General features: G+C 44.1%; 1 protein-coding gene across 1 annotated transcript; it reads left to right on the forward strand.

The window, feature by feature from the left end:
• The first annotated feature begins 408 nt into the window (after positions 1 to 408).
• On the forward strand, positions 409 to 19,327 carry LOC140135218 (nicotinamide N-methyltransferase-like). Its single transcript, XM_072156392.1, has 3 exons — positions 409 to 645; positions 10,825 to 11,032; positions 18,538 to 19,327. The coding sequence occupies exons 1-3, from the start codon at positions 498 to 500 to the stop codon at positions 18,965 to 18,967; spliced, it is 786 nt and encodes a 261-aa protein (XP_072012493.1). The 5' UTR covers positions 409 to 497; the 3' UTR covers positions 18,968 to 19,327.
• The last annotated feature ends 265 nt before the right edge of the window (positions 19,328 to 19,592 follow it).

Here is a 19,592-nt window from a genome sequence, read left to right on the forward strand (position 1 = left end):
ATGGAACATTGAGAGAAAACTCTTTTATATCATTGGGCACTGCATGTCATGTGGCCAGGGCTATGACATCTAAGGTCCTGTTACATTTGAAAAGTCTACCCCTTGTATGTATCTGATCACATGAAATCACAGCATGCCTCCATATAAAAACATCATAATTCATAAACATCATATTACAACATCATAAAATTATCTATCAATCCAATATAAAAAGCAGAAAACCACTTTATTACGAATTAAAGCACCTCACTTATGACACAGAAAAAATCCCAAGGGATCTCACTTACTAAACATAAAAAAAAATCCCATGATACCTAATACAATGCACACAATAAAATTACAGTCACAAGGACCAATTTGTCTGATCAAACATTATCCTGAAGCCACCTGAATAAATAACGCGATGTAGGGTGGAGGCATAGGATTCAAGACATTCTCTTGGACAGGTTTGAAGTAAGAAACTGGAGAATTTCCACGCAGGACACAAACTAGAGACCATGGCTCATACCAACCTGAAACATTATCTTGACAAAGAGTTGAATACTAAACACTTTGTGGAGTCTCACTTTTCTCATGGGGATGTCGACTTCATAGATGAATCCACAGTTGGACCACTAAAGCAACTGCATGATATATTTTCTTCAGGTCTGTATAGTTAAAAACCTGTGTATTTTGTGACATTAAAGGGGTTGTCCACTTTCAGCAAATATTTGATATGGTTTGTGTAAGGAAAAGTTAACCAATTTTTCAATATACTGTCTGCATTGTTTCCTCATGGTTTTCTAGATCCATGCTTGCTGTCCTGCTATAGAAAGCTTCTCTATTTACTCCCAGTGGATATAAATCTGTCCATGGTGATGTGATGGACATGCAGGTGCACAAGCCGTAATTATCACAGAGAGTAATAGGAGTTGTGTGATAATTACAGCCCTTGCACCTGCCTGTCCATTACACCACCATGGACAGATTTCTATCCACTGGAAGTAAAAAAAAAAAAAAGCTTTATAGCAGGACAGCAAGCAGAGCTCTAGAAAACCGCAATTAATTGATACAGAAAGTATTTTTTTAAATTGTTTAACTTTTCATTATGCAAGCAATATCAATTATTTGCTAAAAGTGGACAACCCCTTTAACATAAGGTATTTCATGAATTCAAACCGTAGGGAAGACTATTGCTGGATAGATTTTGCGTGGAAATTAATGATACTATCAAACTACTGTTGATGCCTACGTGTTTTTAAGTTTAAGGATGTGTTAGGAGTAGTGTTGAGTGGAAATTTGGTGGTTCAGGTCCCACCAGACAACCCCCCAAACGAGTCTGGCTCAACCTACTGCCAATAATGCCCGAACGTAATTGTTTAAAGTCTCCAGCAGCATTCAATTTGTTACAGCACATGCCACTTGGCGGATGGTGGGCACAGGCACAGGATCAGTTTAAATGAATAAAGTTTGCCAGCTTTAATCCATAGTGATGTGATGGACTTGTAGGGGCACGAGCCGTTATCACAAGTAATAGGAGTTGTATGATAACGAATCGTGCACCTGCACCTCCACACATCACGATGGACAGATTACTAGGTTTTGTTTCAAAATTTTTACCCCACACTTTCCAAAACACAGTAACCATTGTCTGCTGGCTGCTGTGGCAGCTAGAAACCGGGCATAGCCAGGCTTCTAGAAACCAATCACAGAGTGAGAGAGTCGGAAAGAAAGAGTGGAAAATATTTTTTTTAAAAAGAGGACAGAGGCTTGTGTAATATTATTAGGGTTACGTTCAGAGTAATAGATGACCTAGGAATTATTAATAAAGGGGAATTTGAAAAGTATATCAGTGACCCCCGCAAATAATATGCTCATCTTAGGCAAGCTCAATCAGAGCGTTAAATAAATATGTAGAGTTCAAGTAGCTGCCATTCAGCTGGCAGCTTAATCTTCAAGGTGAATTCATCTCCTGTGGGTATATTGGAGGGGGAGGTTATGGAACCAAAGAAAAAGGCTGGCACGTCGCTGCTTGTTATCACTCAACAGATGCGGGTCAGTTTAATACAAAAAAATGTATTTTACAGACAGGTAAACACGCTTCGGGTTAAAAAAAAAACATCCGGAATAGAGTTATGGAATGCAGATATCGTTGTGTTATTGAAATTGCTCTGACAGGTGAACATGTGTGCTGCAGAGTTTTTTTTATCCGGCTATCACCCAAACCAGAGCCATGCCAGCCGCTTCCTTTGGTTCCCTAACCTAACCCTCATAAGAGAAAGAGAGGAAGGGACAGAGATAGAGGGGCTCAAAGAGGGACAGAGGGGGAAGGGACAGAGAGAGAGAGGGGGACACTGTGAGAAAGATACATGGAGATAAAAAAAATTTCTGTTTATCCATTTTATTTTGTTATAGCTAAGACCCTGAATGTAACAAAAAACCTATTTTCAACTTTTTTTCACTTCCCTTCTGCTCTGGGCACCACAAAACTGAGGCTGATCCTCATAGGACATGTTGTATGTTCCAGGGTCCGTACCCAGAGGATAAGAGTGACTGGAGCAGAAGAAGCTAGAAGGTACTTGCTAGATATATCCAGGGATCCTTTAGCAATGCACATTTCGATTGCTGATATAAGCACTCATTGGTTAGTTATCATCTATGGTAGTCATTGCTACAACCCTCCCCACGTCATACATTAGAATTAGTAGATCATTTAGATACTGCAAGAGGTTGTCACATGGGGGAAGAATTTATGGAATAAAATCATTGTCTGTTGTTTTGCAAATGCTACGAGAGGCTACCCGAAGAAGTCCTCATTCAAGGAAAGTACTAAACATGAGAGATTGGGGCCAATAATATAAATAGAAACAGAGTCACAAGAAATTCAGCATAAAATTTAGAGTTTGGAGAGTTATAGGGATGTTAAAAAAAAAAAATCTTGCTTTTTGTGCATAAATACCTGGATTGAAAATGTACCAGCAATTGTTGTACACGGACAGAGAGTAACAAGACTTTCTTGATGGAGGTCAGATGTTAATGCTTATGCATGTGATGGTAGGACTACAGGATATAAAGAAATGATGAATTTTTGTTCAACAATGATTGTGAATATTTGTTCCTGAAAAAATAACATATCCCCTGAAAATAAGACCTAGTGCCTCTTTAGTAACAAAAATTAATATTAAACACTGTTAGGGAAAACAGGGTACTAGGCAAGTTGTTGCAGGCCTTAACTTAGAGTAGTGTGGAGATTGTGCGCCCCTGATCAAGATTCTAAAATGACATTCTTAAATTAAAGAACATCTGTTGGAGCAGCTCACATGGATTCCATCCCAGCCTTTATCTAGTCAATTCATACATAAATCATCCTAAAATCATCTTTTCTTTATTATGTAAATGAGGCTGGACACATTGAGAAAGTGATGTTACCGCTGATACCCCTCTCCTCCTCTTAATCATGTCTGTGTGTAATGTATAGTACAGCATTTCTAGTGTCTGTGCTTTATCTGCTGACATGCTGTGTTCTGCTATACACATGTACCTGACATGTTCTGCTCTACACATGCGAGAGACACAGGCATCAGCTTCACAATTACCTGTCATGTTCTCCTATACACAAGTGAGAAATACAGATATCAGCTACACAAGTGCCTGACATGTTCTGCTATACACATGTGAGACACAGACATCAGCTATACCAGTGCCTGATATGTTCTGCTATACACGTGTGAAAGACACAGACATCAGCTACACAAATACCTGACATGTTCTTGTCAGGTTCGCTAGGGAGATTGCTGGGACTTCTGGTTCGTCTGGTGGTGCCAGCAGCGTTCTCCGAACCCCGGCGCGTATCCGCGCAAACTCCACCTCTCGTCCTGGGCAGCGGCTGCTAAGATCTCGCGCTGTCTAGGAGTGGCTGGGACTTTGAACCTCTGCTTGGTGCTTGGTTGTTTCTGCACCTTGAGGGGTTAATTCCCAGATGCTGTCCAGCACCTATCAGGTTCTGGAGGTGGAGTTCTGGCTGCATAAATTGCAGCTTCACTAGTCACCAGTGCCAGTGTTTGAAAATCCCTTTCTCCACCTGGTTGCTGCTAGTTTGTATTGCTCTGTATCTGTATCTATATTGTTGCTAACTCGGCTAGTTTTGGACTTTGACTCTTGCTTACTGATTCTGCTTTTGACGTACCCTCTAGTTGTGACTCCGGCTTGTTTACGATTCTTTTATGTTTTATGTTTGTCAGTCTGTTTGTGTTCCCCTTCCCACACTTACCCAGAATATTTCGAGTCTTCAAGTAGTCGCCCAACGGTTTAGCGTGGGGGGGCTATAGGAAGGGACAGAGGTTGGGGCAAGCTCAGGGCACACTATCCCCTGTCTTTTGTGTACCAATCCTAACAGAAACACTGGCCACACATAGGTCTGCATCCTGTATCCGACCTGCTACATTCTCTCCTTCCATGGAGCCTTTGTCAGCTGTGGTCGCTCAGGTCCAGACCCTAACTCAGCTTGTTCAGGATCTAGCTTCCCGTCTCCAAATTCAGGAATCTATGCAGGTTCCACGGCAGACATCACCGCAGGATCCACTGCCACCCACGCCTGAACCTAAGGTTCCTCTCCCTGACGTGTTTTTTGGTGACCGTAAGAAATTTTTTTCATTTCGGGAGGGCTGTAAACTTTACTTTTCTTTACGCCCTCGTTCATCGGGCACAGAGATTCAAAGGGTGGGCGTGGTAATTTCCCTGTTGCGTGGGGATCCGCAAAATTGGGCTTTTTCTCTCCCACCTGACTCTCCATCCCGTTCTTCTCTTGACGCTTTTTTTTCTGCTTTAGGCCAGATTTATGACGAACCTGACCGGCGAGCACTTGCAGTTTCCCACCTTAGATCTCTGTGTCAGGGAAAACGGACAGCAGAAGATTATTGTGCCCAGTTCAGACAGTATGTGACTGACTCTCAATGGAATGACTGCGCCCTAAAAGACCAATTTATGTCCGGACTGTCAGACAGAGTACAGGACTTAGTCTTAGCTTATGCCGAGCCTCAGACATTAGATGATGCTATGACTCTGGTCATCCGAGTTGATCGTCGCCTAAGTTCCAGGCGATCACCTCGGGTGTCCTCGGACTGTCAGCCAGCGGCCAGTCCGTCTCCAGGTAGTCCAGAATTGGAATCCATGGAGCTGGATAGCATCTCTCCTGCACAGCGGAAGCAACATCGAATAAGACGCCATCTTTGTTTCTACTGTGGAAGTCCTGATCATCAGATCAACACCTGTTCCAAGAGGCAGCAGCAGGAAAACTTCCGCTCCTAAGCAGTAGTCGGGGGGACTGCTTAGGAGCTCAGGTACTCCCTATTGTGTCTAGAATGTATTTACCTTGTACGGTTAAGTTTCAGTCTGTTTCCTGCACTGGTCGCGCCTTTTTGGATTCAGGTGCTGCGACTAATTTAATCGATTATAATTTTGTCTCTCAGTTTTGCATGTCATTGATTCCATTGTCCACTCCTATCCAGATGTCGGGTGCGGATTTGACCCCTCTACAGGCAGGGTTGATCAAATTCCGAACCCCGCAGATAAAGCTTATGGTAGGAGCTATGCATGAAGAATGGTGTTCTTTTCTAGTTATGGAAAACCTGTCTGAAAATGTCATTCTTGGTCTACCCTGGCTCCGGATCCATAATCCGGTAATTAATTGGGAAACTCTGGAGCTGGTTCATTGGGGTCCTCTCTGTAAGGAGCACCTGACCAGAGTTTCACTATGTACAGTAGTGACGGAAGATCAGGGTCTTCCAGGTTTTCTCTCGGACTACTCAGATGTGTTTTCAAAACCCTTGTCCCAAGTCCTTCCTCCTCACAGGGAGTTTGATTGTAAAATTGACCTTCTTCCTGATGCTAGATTGCCAAAGGGTCGTATATATAACTTGTCGGTACCAGAACGGGAGGCACTGAAGAGTTATATTGATGAGAGTTTGGCAATCGGACATATTCGTCCCTCTGAGTCGCCCACTGGGGCCGGGTTCTTTTTTGTTGAGAAAAAAGATGGTGGTTTACGGCCGTGTATTGACTATCGAGAATTAAATAAGATAACGGTAAAAAACTCAGGTCCCCTCCCCTTGATCCCGGATCTCTTAAATCAGGTTTCTGGGGCCCAAGTTTTCTCTAAATTAGATCTCAGAGGGGCTTATAACCTGATTCGGGTCCGAGAAGGGGATGAGTGGAAAACCGCATTTAATACACCTTTGGGGCACTTTGAATACCTGGTTATGCCCTTTGGTTTGAGTAATGCCCCAGCGGTTTTTCAAGGCTTTATGAACTCCATTTTTCATGATTACATCGGTGTGTTTATGGTGGTGTATCTAGACGATATTTTGATTTTTTCTCCTGATATGGTTTCTCACCAGCAACATCTCCGCCAAGTACTTACCAGGTTGCGCAAAAACCACCTCTTCGCTAAGCTGGAAAAGTGTGTTTTTTGCGTCCAGAAGGTTTCCTTCTTAGGTTATGTTGTGACTCCCTCTGATGTACAGATGGATCCGAGTAAGGTTCAGGCGCTCACGGACTGGGTTCGGCCTACCAATCTTAAGGCCCTACAACGATTTTTAGGTTTCGCTAACTATTATCGGAACTTTATAAAGAACTTTTCTGTGATCGCCAAACCCCTCACGGATCTAACCCGTAAGGGTGCTGATCCAAACAACTGGTCCCCTGCCGCTTGCTCAGCGTTTGAAACTTTAAAAGCGGCATTCTCGTCAGCCCCAGTTTTGGTTCAACCTGACCTCTCTCTACCGTTTGTTGTGGAGGTTGATGCCTCCGAGGTAGGAGTAGGTGCAGTGTTGTCTCAGGGGTCCTCCACTCTCACCAGACTTAGGCCCTGTGCATATTTCTCTAGAAAGTTTTCCTCTTGTGAGAGGAATTATGATATTGGTAATCGAGAGCTCCTTGCCATTAAGTGGGCATTTGAAGTCTGGCGACACTTTTTGGAAGGAGCTCTTCATCCGATAACTGTGCTCACAGATCATAAGAACTTAGTATATTTGGATACTGCTAAGCGTTTGAACTCACGTCAGGCTAGGTGGGCCTTGTTTTTCTCTCGCTTTAATTTTGTGGTCACCTACCGACCTGGGTCAAAAAATGTGAAGGCTGATGCCTTGTCCCGTAGCTTCGGGACTCCTGAGCTTCCAGCGACTACGGACAGTAATATTTTGTCTCCAGGTGTTGTGTTGGCAGCTGTCTCCTCCCACCTCTCCTCTCAAATTTTAGCAGGACAAAAATCTGCACCCAAAGACCTTCCGGAAGGCAAATTATTTGTTCCTCTTTCTTGTCGTTTGAGAGTGTTGGAGGAGACGCATTGCTCAGTATTGGCAGGTCATCCGGGAATGCGGAGTACCTTGGATCTCTTAAAGAGAAGTTACTGGTGGCCTCACATGACTAATGATGTGCACGCATTTGTCCAAGCCTGTCAGGTCTGTGCGCGAGGAAAGACTCCCAGGAGACGTCCTGAGGGGCCTCTTCTTCCGCTTCCAGTTCCCACCAGGCCATGGTCTAAAGTGTCAATGGATTTTGTCACTGATCTGCCAGCATCTCAAGGCTATACAGTGATTTGGGTGGTAGTGGACCGTTTCTCCAAGATGGGACACTTTGTTCCATTAAAAAAGTTACCTTCAGCTGAAGAATTGGCTGATTTGTTTATACAGAACATTGTACGCCTCCATGGTATACCAGATGATATTGTGTCTGATAGGGGCGTACAATTTGTTTCCAAATTTTGGCGAGCATTTTGTTCTAGACTGGAAGTTAATCTGTCGTTCTCCTCAGCGTTTCATCCTGAGTCTAATGGTCAGTCCGAGAGAATGAATCAGGAGATGATTCAATATCTGCGACTCTTTGTCTCGGACAGTCAGGACCAGTGGGTGAAATTCCTTCCGTTGGCAGAATTTGCTATTAATAACCACTGTAGTTCGTCCACACAGGTATCTCCGTTTTTCTGCAATTATGGTTTTCATCCACGTTTCTCTTTTTCATCTGTGCCTGTCTCTAATATTCCTCGAGCGGAAGCCATTACATCCAAGTTGCGCTCGCTCTGGTCACAAGTTCGGGAGAATATTCAGAGGGCACAAAATTCTATGGTCCAACAAACTGAAAGAAGGCGCACTAAATCTGATACGTTTGTGGTGGGGGATAAAGTGTGGTTATCAACAAAAAACCTTAAATTGAAGGTCCCCTCTTTGAAGTTTGCGCCCAGGTTTGTGGGTCCGTTTGTTGTTACTCATATTGTTAACCCGGTTTCCTTCAAGATTACACTTCCAGCAGGGTGGCGGGTCCATAACACCTTCCATAAGAGTCTTCTGAAGCGCTATGTTGAGCCTGTTTTGCCTCTTTCTGACCCTCCTTCTCCATCTATTGTGGAGGGGAATCTGGAATTTGAGGTGGAAAAGGTGGTGAATTCCAGATGGGTAGGTAACTCCCTGCAGTACCTGGTCCATTGGAAAGGTTTTGGTCCTGAGGATAGGTCTTGGGTTCCGGCTAGAGATGTTCATGCTCCACGGTTACTCAGGTTATTTCATCAGACCTACCCTCAGAAGCCATCTTTAAGATCTAGGGGTCCGAAGGCCCCCCGTCAGGGGGGGGGTACTGTCAGGTTCGCTAGGGAGATTGCTGGGACTTCTGGTTCGTCTGGTGGTGCCAGCAGCGTTCTCCGAACCCCGGCGCGTATCCGCGCAAACTCCACCTCTCGTCCTGGGCAGCGGCTGCTAAGATCTCGCGCTGTCTAGGAGTGGCTGGGACTTTGAACCTCTGCTTGGTGCTTGGTTGTTTCTGCACCTTGAGGGGTTAATTCCCAGATGCTGTCCAGCACCTATCAGGTTCTGGAGGTGGAGTTCTGGCTGCATAAATTGCAGCTTCACTAGTCACCAGTGCCAGTGTTTGAAAATCCCTTTCTCCACCTGGTTGCTGCTAGTTTGTATTGCTCTGTATCTGTATCTATATTGTTGCTAACTCGGCTAGTTTTGGACTTTGACTCTTGCTTACTGATTCTGCTTTTGACGTACCCTCTAGTTGTGACTCCGGCTTGTTTACGATTCTTTTATGTTTTATGTTTGTCAGTCTGTTTGTGTTCCCCTTCCCACACTTACCCAGAATATTTCGAGTCTTCAAGTAGTCGCCCAACGGTTTAGCGTGGGGGGGCTATAGGAAGGGACAGAGGTTGGGGCAAGCTCAGGGCACACTATCCCCTGTCTTTTGTGTACCAATCCTAACAGTTCTGCTATACACAAGTGAGAGACACAGACATCAGCTACACAAGTGCCTGACATGTTCTTCTATACACATGTGAGAGACACAGACATCAACTACACAAGTACCTGACATATTCTCCTATACACAAGTGAGAGACACAGACATCAGCTACACACGTGCCTGACATATTCTCCTATGCACAACTGAGAGACACAGACATCAGCTACACCAGTGCCTGATATGTTCTGCCATACACAAGTGAGAGACATAGACATCAGCTATACAAGTACATGACATATTCTCCTATACACAAGTGAGAGACACAGACATCAGCTACACACGTGCCTGACATATTCTCCTATACACAAGTGAGAGACACAGACATCAGCTATACCAGTGCCCGATTGTATATTCTGCTATACACAAGTGAGAGACAGGTTCTTCTATACACATGTGACAAACACATGTGACACACAGACATCATCTACACAAGTACCTGACATGTTCTGCTATACACATGTGTGAGACACAGACATAAGCTACACAAGTACCTGACATGTTCTTCTATACACTTGTGACAAACACATGTGAAACGTGTGACACACAGACATCATCTACACAAGTACCTGACATGTTCTGCTATACACATGTGTGAGACACAGACCTCAGCTACACAAGTAACTGACATGCTTTGCTATATGCATGGCTGCATCCTGGAGCAGTTGTATTTCTCACACACACAGCTTAAAGGAGGCATGGCGGCACCAGGGAGTTCAAAGCGGAGCCAGCGCCAGCATCATTATACAGGCTGTCAGTCAAGCACTGGGGGTGTGGCTTTGCCTCCCACTCATGAATAAGCTGGACTGCTGAATATGATAATGATTCATTGGACATTTCTCAGGTCATTTGCTTACAGCTTTACCATCTGATTGCTTAAAGGAAACCTAGCACAACGGATCTACCTATAAAGGTAGATCGGGTGGTAGGTTCCTCTATAGGATGTAAGGATAGCCCTTTAAGGGCTAATCCTCACATCCCTGTTTACTAACTTTTAATAGTAATGAAATATAATTAAATTAATTAATTATATTTATATTATATTATATTTATAATTATAATTAATTAAAGTAATTTAATAGTAATCTAATATGTAAATGTTGTAAAGAGGCTACTGGGGTGTGGAGTAGCCGGAGCTGAGGCTACACGGCGTGGCTTCTGCACGCAGCAAATCATAGCTGTGCGCCCTCGTCCGCTAAACCTGTTGTCTGCAAATGCGCAAAACAGCAGGCCAGCGTCTGCACTACTCCACGCCCCAGTAGCCTCTTTACAAAACTTACATATTAGGGAATTAAACGTTAGTAAAATATTGCGGGGACATGAGGATTAGCCCTTAAAAGGTAGATCCGTGGTGGTAGGTTCCCTTTAAGTTTACAGGCTTGTAGAGAGACAATGCCAGTTTGTGAAAATATATTTAGTTTTTGGGGTTAATTTGCGTGATGAGTTCTCTTTATGTGAAACATTGTGACCATAATATATCTGTTCTTTGTTGCTAAAATCTTTATATCACAATTATATTCCTTATTTGGCCACTTATTTTTAATTTCCTATTTCTATCAGGACTAGTGAAAGGAAACACATTGCTTGAAATGAATGTTGGAGGAATGATCTATCCCCTCTTCTCAGCCAGCAATATCTTCAAGGAAATCTATGTGATGGACTGTACAGAGGCCAGTGTCAAACACTTCATGCAATGGCTGGAAAAGGGTCATGAAGCCACAGATTGGTCATTTGCTTCCAAATATGTCTGTCAACTGGAAGGAAATAAGTATGTAGATAAATTTAAGTGGGTAAATCTGTGTGATACTCAATTTATAGGACTGATGCTTATTTCCATTAAATTGCATTGTCAATAATATTCACCTACTTATATAAATGATAATATATAACACAATCTTATGTGATAGCACTTTACAAATCATAGAGTACATATACAACCAAAATAGGACATTATAAGGGAATAACCTGGTTAGATTATACAATACAAATGAGGGGCCTGCTTGCAAGAGCTCACAATCTACAATGAGGAAGGGGTGATGCAGGAGGTGACAATTGGTAGCAATTAAAATACCTAAAGGAAAATGGAAGTGGAGTGGTGATTCCTGTGGGCAGTGATGCAGGAATATGCACTGGATCCTAAATTCTTTAAAGGACATCTACCATCAGGATCAAGGATTGTAAACCAAGCACAATTACATGCTGGTGTGTTCCCCCTCTGACAGGATCTGCTCTTCTTTAAGCTTCCTATGCCCTTGTTTTTATGAGTTTAAACATTATACAAATGAGCCTGAGGGGCTCCAGGCTCCATTAACACCTATGGAGCCTGGAGCCTGTGTATCCTGCATTCCTGCTCCCGTGTATTCCTGCTCCTGAGTTCCTGTGTCCTGTGTCCCATGTGCCTGTGTTCCCATTCCCATCTCCCATTGCTGACCCCGGTTTGGACTGGACGTTGCAGATCCGAGTAAGATTAAGTGTAAGATCCGGCCATGGATCCCGACGAAGTTCCGCTCCCTGGTCGACCCGCAGATTGCCGCACAACGTGAACAGCTGGGACAAGTCATGGCCGTGTTGCAACAGCTGCTAGCCACTCAGCATCAACTTCAGCATCAGGTTCCTGAATCGGCAGAACCTGCTCAGTCCTCCTCTGCTGAAACTGCGCTGCTGAATCTTCGTGAGGGGAACTCTTCCGTGGGACAATATGCTGTCCAGTTCCGGACCCTGACCTCAGAGCTCTCCTGGAACAATGCCGCAGATTACCCCAGATGTTTTTTCATAAAAGCAAGCAGAGACTCTGTCGCCACACTGACCCTATGACTGTCCCATAGACTTGGTGACGGGTGCAACTCCTCCACGGGGTCGAGTGTGCCCCCTATCTGTTCATGAAACCGCGGCCATGTCGGCCTACATAAAGGAGAACCTGCAGAAGGGCTTTATACGCAAGTCTTCGTCTCCTGTCGGAGCAGGATTCTTCTTTGTGGCCAAGAAGGATGGTTCAATCCATCCATCAATTACCGCGGCCTCAATAAAGTCACGGTGAAAAAACATGCACCACCCCCCCTTCATGGTATAATGTCCCCTCAGGCATGCCCCCCCCCCCTCATGGTATAATGTCCCCTCATGCATGCCCCCCTCATGGTACAATGCCCCCTCATCATAACCAGGGTCCCCACAATCCACTAAAATGCCCAGCAGCACTATTGAAAAAAAATCATACAAACCTGGGTCCAGCGCCTTACTTCAGCAGCCAGTCTTCTGCTCTCCCCACATCTGACTGACCCGTCAGCGCCGGAAGAGTATGGAGAGAGGGCGGCCTCTTGTGGCGGTGATTGACATTGCAAGGAGCCAATGTCTCCTCGCGCTGTCAATTGGGCCTCCTCACAGCAACAGGGTTCGCAGAGGCCAGGTAACAAATGACAGCACCGCTGCGCCATCAGTGAGCATGATGGCACAGCCACACCGCGGCGGGGACCGGATAGAAACGGTCCGCGGGCCGCATGTGGCCCGTGGGCCATAGTTTGGGGTCCCCTGTCCACGTGGTGCCAAGGTTTTCAAGCATACAACCTCATCCGCATACATGAAGGTGATGAATGGAAGAGACTTCCTTTATACCTTGTCGTGGTCTACCTGGACGATATCCTGGTGTTCTCTGCGGAAATTGAATCCCATCTGGTCCATGTACGGCAGGTTTTCAGGCGGTTAAGGGTTAACCACCAATATGCTAAGCTCAAGAAGTGCCAATTCCATCAGAAGAGTCTCACTTTCCTTGGATATATTATTTCAGACAAGGGACAACAGATGGATCCTGCCAACGTATGTGCAGTACTTCAGTGGCCGCGTCCAGTGTGACTATGAGATATCCAGAGATTCCTGGGCTTTGCCAATTACTACCCACATTTTTCCTCCCTGGTATCTCCCATTGTGGCGCTGACCAAGAAGAAAGCCACCCCTAGGCACGGGCCTCCGGCGGCTGAAGACGCTTTCACAAAGCTAAAATCTGCCTTTTCATCTGCTCCTGTTCTCACCTGGCTTGACTCTGAGAAACCGTTCCTGCTGGAGCCATTCTCACACAGAAAAGTCCCAAGGGCCAAACCCTCACCTGTGGGTTCTTCTCCAAGACCTTTTCAGCTGCAGAACGGAACTACTCTACTGGTGAACGGGAGCTTCTGGCTATTAAACTTGCTTTGGAAGAATGGCGTCATCTTCTGGAAGGTGCTCGTCATCCAGTCAGTATCTATACTGATCATAAAAACCTCCTGTACCTCCAGACTGCCCAGCGTCTCAATCCAAGACAGGCTCGTTGGTCTCTCTTCTTCTCCCGTTTCAACTTTTAGATACATTTCCGTCCTGCGGAGAAGAATGTTAAAGCCAATGCTCTCTAGTGCCTCGGATGTTGTTGGGGAGGATCCTGCTCATAGATATGTTGTTCTCGTGTGGGTGGGCACCCTGGGGTGCAGTGCTCTGTCACCTTTATTTCCCGACACTACTGATAAAAGTTATCGACTCTTCAAATATACTTTCTGTATCAATTCCTCATGATCCTTGCTTGCTGTCCTGCAATAGAAAGCTTCATTATTTACTTCCAGTGGATAGAAATCGGTCCATGGTCTGCGATGGACAGGCAGATGCATGAGCCGTTATTATCAAACGGCTTTGATTACTCTCTATGATAATAACGGATGGTGCACCTATTTGTCCATCACATGACCAGAAACAGATGTAAACAAAAAAGCTTCCTATAGAAGGACAGCAAGCAGAGATCTAGAAAACCGTGAGGAATTGACATTGAAAGTATATTGGAAAAATGGTTAACTTTTCTTTACACAAACCATATCAATTATTTGCTGAAAATGTACAACCCCTTTTATATTTAAAGGAGTATGCTGGGTCGCTATAACCCGGCATATCATGTGGCTAGGACTATTAGGGCCCACCTGAATAAAGTGCTGATACTATCATTTAAAGATTGTAAGGGGAAGCTTCTTGTACATCAACAAGAAATTAGAGAGGCATTTGGGATGTATTTTAAAGAACTATACTCTTCAGAACTGAAAGTGGAGTTACAAGAGATAAAGACAGCATTATCTCTGATTGAGATGCCCACCATCTCATCCTCTGAGGTAGAGTTTTTGGATCACCCTCTTCAATAAACAGAACTTAGGCAGGCGCTTAGGGAACTCCATAGGGCATGGGTGTCAAACACAAGGCCCGCGGGCCGGATTTGCCTTGTGCTCTCCAGCCCGACTCTTGTTTCCCTGCCCTTATGTTGCGCTTGTCGGGAGTGCAGCATAGCCTACAATACTTACCTTTCCTCGCTCCCTGGAAACGTTAGTTGTTCTCTTTTTTGCTCCATCGTGTGCCAGCAAGGAAAGGTAAGTAAATGTTTGGGGTTTTTTTCACAACAGTGGGAAAGGGAAGGGCACTGGGAGCACTGTGACCACTGATGGTACTGGGGAAGCAGTGTGGCTACTGGGGGAGCACAGTGGCTACTGGGTGCACTGGGGGAGCACAGTGGATGCTGAGTGGTATTGTGGGAGCACCATGGCTACTGGGGGCACAATGTGGCTACTGAGGGAGCACTGTGGCTGCTGGGGGGACACTGTGACTGCTGGGAAGACACTTTGTGGCTGCTGGAGAGACACTATGGCTGCTGGGGTGCACTGTGGGGACACTCTGATTATTTTTTTTCCTGTGGGGTATATACAAGCCATGCCGGTGTCTCAGGTTATTGTTACTATGTTCAGCATTGTGGTGGCCCTCAAGGAGCTGTATGAATTTAACTACTAAATAGCTTGAGTAGATACAGCAATAAAGTAATAAAATGACAGTCGGCCCCTTTAAAGCAACCATGAAGCTGATGTGGCCTCCCACAAAAATGAGTTTGACAGCTCTGCCCCATGGGAAAGGCGATGGGGACAGACAGTATCCCACCTGAATTTGTAATGACTAATGCTACAGCACTTATACCTATATAATACCAATAATAAAATATTGGCTAAAATCCTGGCCAAAAAGGTGAGGAAAATAAAAAAAATAAGGTTGGTCAGCTACAATGTTAATCGGATGTGGTGGACTCCATGTGAGACTAGAGGAAAAAGAGTTGTTCTCTCAATCGATGCGTTCAAGGCTTTTGACCGCATCGAGTGGGAATATGTATGGTTAGTTTTGGAAAGTTTGGGTCAGTCCTCCTTCCTGTTTCCGTGATCTTGGTGCCTCTTGTGTGTAGCACCCCTCCAAAACACCCCCCCCCACACACACACACACACACCCCACGCCGTGGCTTACCTCTCCCGGTTCCTGATTCCCATTCAACTGCCACCAATTGGTGCTGGCCCTTTTCAGGAAATGGATATAGCCAGTGCCTCATCATTCCCTGCCGGATCTTTGTGCTTATGCTATTGTGTCCCTGCGATATTCTAGTGTGTTCCTTCCGATATTCCTGTTACTGCATTCCTGTTCCCGTACTCCTGCATTCCTGCTCCCGTGCTCCTGTGTGTTCCAGTCCGTTCCTGTTCCCATCTGCCTGGACCTCCCGTTCCTGACCCTGGATTGGACTTGCCCTTTGAATCTCTGCCGCCTGTTCTGACCCTGGGCCTGAACTCGACCACGGTACCCCAACCTTGGATGCCACCATGGGCTTGCCGCGCCTGTGGAATGTCCTGATGGTACCCCGCTGCAGCAAGACCATCCTGCTTTGCGGCGGGCTCTGGTGAAGACCAAGTGCACTTAGATTCCGGTCCCAGGTGTCGGCTAGTACCACCTCCTGCGGTGGTCCAGAGGATCCACTAATCTCGAGTCCTGACACTGACTTTGTTGAAAATGGTGACACTTCCCAAGTACTATTTTTTTTACAAAACTGGCCAGTAATACCTCACAAATATTATTTTAATACACTAGTCTCATGTATTAGACGTTTTCTGTGGAATGGAAAGAGTTCGCAAATAAAGTTAAACACGTTATATTTACCTTTGCATGAAGGGGGCTTGAGACTACCGGATTTAAAAAGATATTTTATTTCAGCACAATTGCAAAATTTCTCAGAATAGGATCTAGAGACGTGTCTTGCTTGGGTTATTAAATATAATATGATTGCCACAATCACAGCGAGTGTCCTTGGTTTATCATGCTTGATTTTGATGGTAGATTTCCTTTAATATTTTCTCTGTTGCCCACTGAAATAGCATTGACTGTTCATTTTATCAATGCATGCGATACAACGCGCAAGGTTTGTATGGTCAAAACTACTGATAGACTCACTTCAAGATAACACTGACAGCAGTGTGGATTTAAGACATGTACTGGGGTGGACTTCCCAGGATATAGCAAAGTCACAAGAAAGGAAATTTCACTTTAGGTTTTTAACGCCTATTTCAAAGGGAATAACCAAAAATATTTAAATACACTAAGCCAGAAAGCTGAGGCCTTTGTGTTACACAGTGCAGTGCCCCGTGGTTTGTGCGTTTAGTATACTTCACGATTTCTGCAGGTTGCACTAAACCAGCAGCTTGTACCTTCTAATAGCCTAATTCACAGGAACAATTCCAAGTGTGTGATATGGGTGCACCAGCAGTACAACACAGTAGCTTACAAACTTAAAATAACACTATTCTCCCCAGGTTTGGGAAGTAAGAGTTCCAATTAAGAGTTCCTTGTAGGCACGTGGAGTCACATAGCCATTGACGCTTCACTAGGGGATTCTGGTATGCAAAGTTTTCCAGGATGGGAGAAGGAAACCACGCCTCTTTTAGCTACCTTGTAAGGAAACTCCCCTGACATCAAGCATGACCTTTAGGAAGCCTTATGATTAGAGACCCAACAAGGTCAAAACAGTGCTGTATGCAGTTGAGAATCTGTTTCTTCTGGAATAGATATACTGGTTTGGCTTTATTCCTGCATCATGTCATAAGGTTTCCAGAAGAAGATGCTTGAAGACAAGGGAGCTTCCTTACAAGCCAGGAAAATGTATTTGCATATTTTCCCACTATTCTCCGCACACAGAGTATAAGTATGTGCAATAATAAACCGGCTTCTCTCTGAGAGTTGCAACTCTGGGTAGAATCCTCTGGGTATTAATCCTTAGACCAAATAAGTTACCCCTTCTGCAGTAATGTGGCCTGTTACCTACAATATACCTTACTAAAACCCTTACTCAGTCACAAGCATTTTGGTGCCAAGAATGGAATGTGGTGCTTGGACGGTTACCCACTGAGTTGGCACAGTAGGCCTCATTTCTCTCCCTAACCCGAGATGGGTACTTCTAGTCTTCTCAAATAGCACACGTCCTTTCAGCAGGGTTCCAGAGGGCAATCTTTTCCTCCAGGTCCAGTGTCTGGTAGAAACCTGTTACAGTCTCTGATCCATCTCCACTTGCAGTAACCCTGATCCCTTAGGGATCTCTCTGTCTGCAGTCTCTCTCAGATCTCTGCATCACAAGATGGCTGTCACACACTCTTCCTGCCTGAAGCTCCACCTCTGCAGAACAGGGTCCCTATGTCACTGTTCCAGGGAATTAGTCTGTTTTTCATCTCTTGGTAAATAGTGAACTCTTTCTCACCAAACAACTAAACTTCAGTCAAGAAAAATAAACGTATTTAGAGAAACAGGTACATTCACAAAATGGAGGCTCTTTCACAATCTAAGACTCCATTCACACGGCCATTGGGGGACATATATATGGCCGTCAAATAAACGTCCCCCATTGGCCAGCATACTGTGCGGCACCATACTGATCGGTACCCGAGGAAAAGATAGGAGATGTCCTATCTTTCCCCGGAAAACGGCGCCTTACCACATGTATCGCTATGGAGAGGGGTGGAGTTGAGCAGCACTTACCCCCTCCTCCTCTCCCGTGTGTTCATCTGAATGCAGCCTAACATGGAAACAGTGTGAATACAAAGCCCCAGAATTCTCTGCTGTGTAATGAGGGAAATTCCATTTGAGAATCAGACATGAAGGTAGATCTATAACACCAGCATCTTTGACTAACTGTATTTAGGCTACAGGACAACCAGTTTTTCTTCATAAAGTTTATATGCATATTCATTTTGGTGATTGCATCTAGTTATCTGCAATTGCAATAATTGCATCTAGCTTTTAAGCAATATTTTTTGAAAATGCAGATAATAAAAAATTGCTTTGAACTTTAACTCCTCAGACCTTTTGGTAAGGAATAAAAATCTGATTACGGTAGTATGATGCATATCCTGCTTGGGTTGGTCCAAGAAAGAAAAGCAGGTAGAATTTTACTATCATTTTTTACTTCTAATTATTTTTCAGGGATGGATGGGAGGAAAAGGAAGAGCAAGTAAGAAGAGCAGTTAAAGGGGTCTTTAAGTATGATCTATTTGACACTGCCTCTAATAATTTGCTAGTCATCCCTCAGATGGATTGTGTGGTTACGGTTTTCCTATTCAACGTCATCTCCAAAACTAAGGAGGATTTTAAGAAGCACTTGAAAAACTTAACATCATGGCTGAAAATCGATGGACATTTGGTATTGTTTCTTACACTTAATATGACCTTTTATCGTGTAGGCGATCACAAATTTCACACCTTGACAGTGAATGAAAAGTGTGTAAGAGAGGTGGTGACCAACGCTGGCTTTGTCATTGAGAAAGAAGAGGTCTTCTCTACCTCAGTAAAGAGTGATTTAGTTGATTATAAAAATATGTTTTTCTTAGTAGCTAGAAAAGTGAAAAATGCCTAATGGGGATATATGAGGGCAAGATGCAGTATGTTGGCTAAAATGACTAGCCCACTTTAATATAAATGCTTAATAGTTTAATAAATGAATGGAAGGCAGTCTGGCCTCCATATTTAAAACTGCAACCAATAAGCCCAGAAGATGCTAATTATAATCAATACAGAATCCCCAATGCTACTTGTTTTGCTGCCGTACATTTTGATTATTGCTTGAAACTTATTCCATTTGGAATTGTACAACACTCTTCATATATCTATCGATTATTATACAGCATTAAGGGTGTTATTTTAATTAAGGAGCATATATCATTTAATCACAATGTGTGTTGCTAAAAATGTAATAATAAATAATCACTGAAAACAATGTAAATGTAGATGTTGTTTTTCCTATGTGCTCTGTGCCAAGGATCATGTATGACTCTGTCCTTCCATATTTTGTCATTTAGACACTACTGAAAAATCTCCAGGAAGCAAAATACAAAAACGTTTCCTATTTAGATGGATTAACATGCAAATGTCAACAGTGTTGTCCAACTGTCCCCAAACATGTATGTTTATAAATCAACAAACATTACTAATGCCATAGCCTTAAAGAGGACCTGTCACCCATCATTTTTGTTAGAGGTTTC

Source organism: Engystomops pustulosus, chromosome 6, assembly GCF_040894005.1.
Source record: "Engystomops pustulosus chromosome 6, aEngPut4.maternal, whole genome shotgun sequence".
Classification (NCBI taxonomy): Eukaryota; Metazoa; Chordata; class Amphibia; order Anura; family Leptodactylidae; genus Engystomops; species Engystomops pustulosus.